The sequence below is a fragment of the Oncorhynchus kisutch genome, linkage group LG16 (genome assembly GCF_002021735.2).
Source record: "Oncorhynchus kisutch isolate 150728-3 linkage group LG16, Okis_V2, whole genome shotgun sequence".
In the NCBI taxonomy this organism is placed as follows: Eukaryota; Metazoa; Chordata; class Actinopteri; order Salmoniformes; family Salmonidae; genus Oncorhynchus; species Oncorhynchus kisutch.
Window position 1 is genome coordinate 44,922,258 of NC_034189.2, and position 9,717 is coordinate 44,931,974.

Consider the following 9,717-nt stretch of genomic DNA (forward strand, 5'->3'; position numbering starts at 1 on the left):
AGAGAGGATACCGATGACTGAGGGAGCAGCACTGTCTGACTGACTGACTAACTGTAAGTTGCCATATCACTCACTGTATCTCTAGCCTTGCTTATACCTGATGCTAACATGTGACTTCTGTCCTGATATTTGCCACATTCTTATTGTGCCCACATTGTAGCCATGGCATCTACAAATGGTATTAAAATGTGTATTTTGCCTGCATTGTGACTAGATTCCCTTGTGCCTCCCAGTATGCAGATTATTTGACAGATATTCAAAATAATACGAATGTATTTATTTTAAGACATGGTGTTTCCTGTCAATTTTAGAGACCGGTATAGTGATGATTTAAATGAAAATCGGTTTATACTTGATTGATAATATCCAAACACACTGGGTCCCTGACTTCCTCCGGAGGTGGTCAGGAAGATCTGATCACAGACAGATCACAATGCGTATTTTAATCATCTACACCTGTCTAAAAATGTGGGCACAATCAGAATGTGGACAAGACCAGGACAAAGGATAACCAGTTATCAACGGGGCTTCTGACTCAATGTGTTCAGTACAAAGAAACTCTAAGGATAATTTTTTTAATTCTAGTATAGCGTTGATCATACTTACTAGGTGGCTTCACATGTTACAGTATTTTCTGAAAGGAAGAATACATGAAGTATAGAGTGAAAAGTAAGGAACAAGATGAGAAAAAATAATCAGACCTGAGGTGTAAAATTTGCAATGTCATGGTGTGGATTTTTTTTGTTTATTTATGCTGCCAGAAAAACCTGAGACTGTCTCACACGTTTTGTGATAATGAGAGCAGAGAGAAAGGGTAATTTTTATGAGTATTTTTATGTTAATAGAAGATGTTTAGAAGTTGAAATTGTTAGAGGCTAGTGTTGAAAATTTAGGGTAAGTGACTGTATTAGAAATAGTAATAGTACTGTAGTAGTAGTAGTAGTAGTAGTAGTAGTATCAGTATCAGTATCAGTAGTAGTAGTAGCAGGAGTAGGAGTAACAGTAGTAGTAGTAGCAGCAGTAGTAGTAGTAGCAATAGTAGTAGCAGGAGTAGTAGTAGTAGCAGAAGTAGTAGTAGTAGCAGGAGTAGTAGTAGCAGCAGCAGGAGTAGTAGTAGCAGTAGTAGTAGCAGTAGCAGTAGCAGGAGTAGCAGTAGTAGTAGTAGTAGTAGTAACAGTAGTAGTAGCAGTAGCAGTAGTAGTAGCAGTAGTAGTAGCAGTAGCAGTAGCAGGAGTAGCAGTAGTAGTAGTAATAATAGTAGTAGTAGTAGCATCAGCAGTAGCAGTAGTAGTAGTAGTAGTAGTAGCATCAGCAGTAGTAGTAGTAGTAGTAGTAGTAGTAGTAGTAACAGTAGTAGTAGCAGTAGCAGTAGTAGTAGCAGTAGCAGGAGTAGCAGTAGTAGTAGTAGTAGCAGTAGTAGTAGTAGCAGTAGCATCAGCAGCAGTAGCAGTAGCAGTTGTACTCGTAGTGGCAGTAGTAGTAGTAGTAGTAGTAGCAGTAGCAGGAGTAGTAGCAGCAGTAGTAGTAGTAGCAGTAGTAGTAGTAGTAGTAGTAGTAGTAGCATCATCAGCAGTAGCAGTAGTAGTAGCAGTAGCAGTAGTAGTAGCAGTAGTAGCAGGAATTATAATAGTAATAGTAGTAGTATAATAATAATAATTCAAGGAATATTACTCAGAAATGTGAGGACTACGGATTGTATCCATTTAAAAGTAATCCGATTTATTCCAGTTACGCAATAGGAATACAATTAGCAAATGGTACATACCAGAAATCTTCACGATAAAAAGAATACAAAATATCCTAAGTCTTTAACGGCATAGAAAATTCACTACTATGACATACAAACGTACATCAGGAGATCAGTTTACCAATGACTCCATGATCAACGTTTAACCCCATCTTTTTTTCTTCCAAGAATGGCAAATCCCAGTATCTCCCATCATCTAATTAACATCACTTTGCAAGGCCCAAAAAAATCTAAACAAAAGGTATGAAACTTCACACGCATTCTCTAATCACCACATCTCAACACTGTGTGATAAGAGCACACCCCTGTGTCGCTCCTTTTTGAGCTATCCGCCGTCCGACCAACAGAATAACACAGTGTCTCTGTAACAACAAATCCATAGCACTTACAGTACAATAAAATAAATCATAATTCATAGCTCTTTGTGAACTCTTGAAACAATCCAAACATGATCATTTAATTCCCACAATAACATTAATTTCAAGTTTAATCAGTCTTCACCTCTCCTGCCTTCAGCGACCCTAGGATTTCTGTGGGAATGTCTCTTCCTGGAGATTACCACAGATAAGGTGTGTTTGACCCATGTGATAACCCACTGATGGTCTGCCATTCAAACAATGTCATAAATCGTGATTGAGTCATCATCCTGGGCCTCGGCGCCAGCAAGACGCTAGACGCGTCTTCATCACTGGCCTTCATCATCGTTCACATTAGTTTACTCTCTCTATTTTCGACTACAGTAATCTCCTGTTTGGCACCTCTGGGCCAGGAAAGAACCAGAGGTGCCATAGCGAAAGAAGTAGAAGTGGTCTCACGAAGAGAGGTGATCCAATGTCTGCAAAAGCAACACCGTGTTAAAGTTATAGTTACCACAAGCAGGCTTGCCAAGACGGAACGCGCGGTACACCCAGTCCCACCCTGTGTATGCGTATTTGGCTGAGGCAATGGAGACACTAGTCAGGATAGTTTACGTCTTCTTGACCAGGTTGACTTCGACCTGGGAGCGTGCAAGATGGTAGCAGGTATCCTGCAGAAGCTCCTGTACCATGGCGGTGGGTTCCGTCAGAGACCTGGTGCTCTTCTCATAGAAGGCATCCTCCCACCAGGGTGCAATGTCAGTGCACATGGATACCCGGCCGAGAATATTCAGCTGTCCCATTGTGAAATCTTCAGTCATTTTCAAGCAGAAAGTGTGGTTAGCTGGACAGGTCAGCCCCCCGTAGGGGAAAGAATTCATCTCACTTATCACACGCCACTGGGTATGAGACACTTGGATAGCATCAGAATAGCATGCGATGATCGTACTCTCATCAGTTTAGTATCGTCAAAAGTTACCGGTGGTAATGTATTACAGGTGCAAATGACATATTTATTACAGTCGCATGACAACAAGACCGAGTTGTTAAGAACGGATCAGTCCCCTTCACACAACAATAGCCAGCAAAGTGATCCCATTTTTATGAATTGGTCTTTAACAACCACTCACGAAGGGCGGATGGAGCTGAGTTGGAAATGTTTGGTCCGGAAATATAAAAGCGAAAGTCATATAAAAACAAACACAGCCAAAATATCCTCTAGAATTGTGCATCAATGGTGGCTAACAGTTCTGCATATGAAATATTCTGAATATTGTCTGACTTGAACCATTTCTCTAGTTCAAGTGGAACAATGAGGTCGTTCAGCGCATGGCGCGGCGCCTTACCCAGGCGGAGATCCAATATCTCCTGCTGTGCAGCTGTGAACAAGTCCTGTGCGTAAGTTATACAAGCTGTATTGTGTTCCACAGTGTGGGTTTGGACAAAAACAATGTGACTAATCTTCAATAGTGTCTCAGCTTATGACTTGACGGCCTTGATGATACTATCATCACCAAGCTATTCGATTTGAAATCCATGCAGTATATTGTGTTTGTTTAGCCAGCTGATATGTGTTAGACATGGAGTTACCAGCCACAAAAAGGCCGGTCAAAGCCACGATTAAGTCTCGCTTTGTACGTGTGTGGCTTGGATAGCAAGTCTGCCCTTGTAACCAGAAATGAAATCCTCAATAAGAGTCTGCAACCATGTGTATGTTCTACCATTACTGCTACAATGAGCCTGGAATGCTGCCAGAACATTAGATATGCTGTAGGACACATTAACCATAACTAGACTAGAATCATGCAAGAAGGTCTTGTAAATGTTTCCTTTAACAGGACCCACTTTAGGGACTGGATATGGTTATGGACACTGTGTCGGTTTGTGATAGCCGCGTGTAGCACAGGAGGTTGGTGGCGCCTTAATTGGGGAGGATGGGCACTTGGTAATGCCTGGAGGGGAATGAGTGGAAATGTCTCAACAACATCAAACACATGGTTTGCCATGTGTTTCGTGCCATTCCATCAGCTCCGGTCTAGACATTGTTATGAGTCGTCCTCCCCTCAGCAGCCTCCACTGACATGAAGTACGGTTAAAACAATACTTGGTTGAACAATTCTTTGCATTTGCCCAGGCTGTGAAATCAGCAGCTCACGAACCAACACAGTACATACCCTCCCTGCAGTTTTGTCCAGACGAATGGTCTGGGTCTGCAGAGGTCACCTATAGGAAAAGCTTGATTATACAATGCAATAACAATGTTATGATGTGTCCTGTTATGACGTGCTACACGCTTGCACCTATATGTGACAGGAAGCAGATCCGTCGCGTGGTAACATGCAATGAAGGGTCTGTAGTGATGTGTGCAAGCACTTTCACTACATTATGATTATGGACAGTCCTGAATGAATCATGAATAAATTACAGATGCACAAGCGGAGGGGGGAGTTAGATTCATTCAGGATTTTCCTTAATCATGGTATCATTCACATTCATGTAGAAGTGTTTAGAAATGTATTATGGGACCAAATACTTCACTTTCTACTACTTCAATACACATAGAAGTTCATTGGTCCCAATAATTTTGGTCCTCTACTACAGTGGGGCAAAAAAGTATTTAGTCAGCCACCAATTGTGCAAGTTCTCCCACTTAAAAAGATGAGAGAGGCCTGTAATTTTCATCATAGGTACACTTCAACTATGACAGACAAAATGAGAAAATAAATCCAGAAAATCACATTGTAGGGTTTTTAATGAATTTATTTGCAAATTATGGTGGAAAATAAGTATTTGGTCACCCACAAACAAGCAATATTTCTGGCTCTCACAGACCTGTAACTTCTTCTTTAAGAGGCTCCTCTGTCCTCCACTCGTTGCCTGTATTAATGGCACCTGTTTGAACTTGTTATCAGTATAAAAGACACCTGTCCACAACCTCAAACAGTCACACTCCAAACTCCACTATGGCCAAGACCAAAGAGCTGTCAAAGGACACCAGAAACAAAATTGTAGACCTGCACCAGGCTGGGAAGACTGAATCTGCAATAGGTAAGCAGCTTGGTTTGAAGAAATCAACTGTGGGAGCAATTATTAGGAAATGGAAGACATACAAGACCACTGATAATCTCCCTTGATCTGGGGCTCCACGCAAGATCTCATCCAGTGGGGTCAAAATGATCACAAGAACGGTGAGCAAAAATCCCAGAACCACACGGGGGGACCTAGTGAATGACCTACAGAGAGCTGGGACCAAAGTAACAAAGCCTACCATCAGTAACACACTACGCCGCCAGGGACTCAAATCCTGCAGTGCCAGACGTGTCCCCCTGCTTAAGCCAGTACATGTCCAGGCCCTTCTGAAGTTTGCTAGAGAGCATTTGGATGATCCAGAAGAAGATTGGGAGAATGTCATATGTTCAGATGAAACCAAAATATAACTTTTTGGTAAAAACTCTTTTGAGAACAAAGAAGTCTTTGGAGAACAAAGAATGCTGAGTTGCATCCAAAGAACACCATACCTACTGTGAAGCATGGGGGTGGAAACATCATGCTTTGGGGATGTTTTTCTGCAAAGGGACCAGGACGACTGATCCGTGTAAAGGAAAGAATGAATGGTGCCATGTATCGTGAAAGTTTGAGTGAAAACCTCCTTCCATCAGCAAGGGCATTGAAGATGAAACGTGGCTGGGTCTTTCAGCATGACAATGATCCCAAACACACCGCCCGGGCAACGAAGGAGTAGCTTCATAAGAAGCATTTCAAGGTCCTGGAGTGGCCTAGCCAGTCTCCAGATCTCAAGCCCATAGAAAATCTTTGGAGGGAGTTGAAAGTCCGTGTTGCCCAGCAACAGCCCCAAAACATCACTGCTCTAGAGGAGATCTGCATGGAGGAATGGGCCAAAATACCAGCAACAGTTTGTGAAGACTTACACAAAACGTTTGACCTCTGTCATTACAACAAAGTATTGAGATAAACTTTTGTTATTGACCAAATACTTTTTTTCCACCATAATTTGCAAATAAATTCAGTAAAAATCCTACAATGTGATTTTCTGGATTTTTTTTCTCATTTTGTCTATCATAGTTGAAGTGTACCTATGATGAAAATTACAGGCCTCTCTCATCTTTTTAAGTGGGAGAACTTGCACAATTGGTGGCTGACTAAATACTTTTTTGCCCTACTATATGTACAAAAAGCTCTGACATTTCAAAACGGTTCACCCGATATGGATGAAAATACCCTCAAACTAAAGCTGACAGTCTGCACTTTAACCTTATAGTCATTGTAAAATTTCAAATCCAAAGTGCTGGAGTACAGAGCTAAAGCAACAACAAATGTGTCACTGTCCAAATACTTTTGGAGCTCACTATATGCGTATATAATTATATAACACTGTCTCTGTTTAGGTTCCTCTTCTAGGCCGATAACAACACTCACAGCACGGTCATGTCTAGCATCATCTACAGCAGGAACAAATCCGACCATAACTGCACCAACGTGGACAGCCTGATGAAACTCTACTACCTGCCTATCATGTACAGTGTAATTTTCGCTGTGGGGCTGCTGGGTAACATCACCTCCATCGCCATCTACTTGGCCAAGCTACGACCCTGGAAGTCTAGCTGTATCATCATGTTCAACCTGGCATTGACGGATCTTCTGTATGTTCTGAGTCTGCCTTTCCTGGTCTACTACTACACCAACGGTGAATCCTGGACCCTGGGCAACTTCATGTGTCGCTTTGTGCGTTTTGGGTTCCACTTTAACCTATATGGTAGTATACTGTTTCTCACCTGTTTGGCTGTGTTTCGATATGTAGTCTTGACGAATCCTCTGAGGACGGCGCAGGTGCAGCAGAAGAGGTGGGGTATCTTGGCGTGCGCCGCAGTCTGGGCTATAGCCGTGGCGGAGATTGTGCCCATGCTCACCATGATCACCATGGAGAATGAAAACAACAAGACCCAGTGTTTGGACTTTGCTAGCGGCGACCCGGCTTTAGTGTGGTGGTACAGCTGGCTGCTGACCGTGCTGGGCTACCTGCTGCCCCTGGTGGTGGTTGTGTTGTGTTACGCCGGTATCGCCCGGGAACTAGCCAAGGGGCCCCACACCCACAGTCCTTGCCGGGTGCGGGCACGCCGCCTCACCATACTGATCCTGGTGGTGTTTGTGGTATGCTTCTTGCCGTACCACGTCCTGAGGATCCTAAGAGTAGACACCAGGATGAAGCCTGAGTCGTCATGTATGGTGGAGCACTGGGTCCACGCCGCTTATATCATATCCAGGCCCATAGCGGGGCTCAACACCTTCTTTAACCTGGCTCTGTACACACTGGCCGGGGACAAGTTCCAGCAGGCCTTCCTCAGTGTGTTCCCCTGGGGTTCCTGGTGGACCAAGTTCAGGACTCACCTCAAACTCAGCCTGGCTGTCGTCAGTAAGCCCAGTAACACAGCTTCAGCCGAAAGGACAGTAGCCACGGATATGGACATCCATAGACAGGAAATATAATACAGTGTTCTACTTCATTCTGTGTGGACATTACTACCATGGCAATATATTGTCCTACAATACTGTGTATACTGTACTGTAAATAGAAAACCTTTTATCAGATTTTATTATATGCCAGTATGAGGTTTACAACATTGATGTGGTTTCTATAAAAATATTAGATACCTATAAGGGTGCCTTTATATATACTGTATACTCTAATTGATATTGCCATATCACTTCATTATAAATAAACATTTAACAATCAACATTTAACCATCCAATATCTGTCTCAGAGCTCAGTGGGTATTTGATGCATTGTTCTGGTATGACTTGAGAGAAACAAGAACATGATACATTTGGCCCAGGACCAGAAACATGCCAATATGATTCAGAAACCAAATGTTTTCACTTCTATACCCAGTGTTGTCAGGTATTTATTTCTCCCCTACTTAACGCAAGCAACAATGAGATGAGAGTCAAGGAATAAGGAACACATTGGCTGGGGGGAAAAGGAGTGGCTGGGGGGAAAAGGAGAGGCTGGGGGGAAAAGGAGAGGCTGGGGGGGAAAGGAGAGGCTGGGGGGAAAAGGAGGGGCTGGGGGGAAAAGGAGAGGCTGGGGGGGAAAGGAGAGGCTGGGGGGGAAAGGAGCGGCTGGGGGGAAAAGGAGAGGCTGGGGGGAAAAGGAGTGGCTGAGGGGGAAAAGGAGAGGCTGGGGGGAAAAGGAGAGGCTGAGGGGGAAAAGGAGTGGCTGGGGGGAAAAGTAGTGGCTGGGGGGAAAGGAGGGGCTGGGGGGGGGAAGGAGTAGCTGGGGGGAAAAGGAGTGGCTCGGGGGAAAGACGTCCTGCTGTTAAAGTTCTGTCTGTTTTACATCTTACATTATGGAGAATCACAGAACCACTTCTTAATAAGGAAACTGATAGTAAACTGTATCATCCTGCTTTTCGTCTGGAGGCTATTTACTGTAATACATTATTCATCCAATTGAATTATTTCAACACATTTCATCATTTGATAGTATCAAATAGCCAACAAACTAGTGTCAGATTAGTGGTGCTTAAATGTTTATTTGAGGCTGTACTAATTGAGTCCCACATCAAAGGGGGGTAATGTCCACTGTCCATCCTACCTTGTGGGAACCCAGACCTCACTTCAAATTCAAAGCTGAAAGCAAGTATCTAATGCAAAGAAACACTTGAGTGAACTCTGACAGCAAAAACGACCTCAGTATAGTATCTTGCTACCATAACAGAATGAGAACAATAAAGAGGAGTGATAGGCTAGGATGGAAACGTGAATATGAATGTAAATGAGTTGGGCTATCTATGCGTGCAACAAGTTCCTCTTGTCTCTAGTTGCAATTGATTGTTGGATATTGTTTCTTGTCAACCTTTCAATCGCTTCCTCTACCTTTCCAGTAAACATGGTTGAGAAGCTCCTTTGATGAATTCCCCAAATCATTGGAATCTGTGTTATGCATCTGACCCTTTTGAGAATGTGCAGGTGTATGCCAACAGGAGCATGCGGTCTCCTATCATAGTATCTACTGTCATTCAGCAGTGTTCAGATGTACAGATTTTGGCCAATGACATCATACTTCACTACTCTCAACATGGTGTAAAGTGGATGTGCATGTACTTTTGTAAACATGGACGTATACGGTCACTGCATGTGATTCCAACTCAGTGGTTTATTCTGTAGTCAGTGTACTCCCAGGCTACTCAGGGCCTGTGTCCCAAATGGCACCATATTCCCTATAGTGCGCCACTTTAGACCAGAGCCGGATCAAAAATAGTGCACATATAGGGAATAGTGTACCATTTTGGAGGCATACAGAGATTGGTGCTGTGTTTCACACTGACTGAGAACCAGGAAGGAACTGGTTTCTGTCTGGTAAAAACCCTTTACAGTGTTTGTCTCTTCCTTCTTGCACACCTCCCTTTCTATCCACATATTTTCACGTTCCTCGATTAACCGCTTGTCTTTCGATCAGCACCCGCCCTTCCCATATAACTCAACTGGAATGTAAATCGACAAATCTTTTGTTTTTACAGGCGTCTCTACAGACCACAGATACTTTACTATAAAAAAAAAGTAAAAAGTTGGATTCCAAAACATCAATTTTCCATA

The 9,717-nt window shown here is 43.1% G+C and overlaps 1 protein-coding gene and 1 pseudogene across 3 annotated transcripts; one reads left to right on the top strand and one right to left on the bottom strand.

The window, feature by feature from the left end:
• Positions 1 to 7,871, top strand: LOC109879406 (2-oxoglutarate receptor 1). 3 transcript variants are annotated; one of them, XM_031792518.1, is made up of 4 exons: positions 4 to 53; positions 1,916 to 1,988; positions 3,403 to 3,501; positions 6,510 to 7,871. In XM_031792518.1, exon 4 carries the CDS (start codon positions 6,550 to 6,552, stop codon positions 7,606 to 7,608), a length of 1,059 nt encoding a protein of 352 aa, XP_031648378.1. In that variant the 5' UTR covers positions 4 to 53; positions 1,916 to 1,988; positions 3,403 to 3,501; positions 6,510 to 6,549; the 3' UTR covers positions 7,609 to 7,871. The 3 variants fall into 3 exon arrangements, with proteins under 3 accessions (XP_020327176.1, XP_031648378.1, XP_031648379.1); XM_020471587.2 differs by lacking the exons at positions 1,916 to 1,988; positions 3,403 to 3,501 and having other exon boundaries at positions 1 to 53; XM_031792519.1 differs by lacking the exons at positions 4 to 53; positions 1,916 to 1,988 and having other exon boundaries at positions 3,418 to 3,497.
• LOC109879418 (uncharacterized) lies at positions 1,651 to 4,761 on the bottom strand (annotated as a pseudogene).
• Positions 7,872 to 9,717: the final 1,846 nt, after the last annotated feature.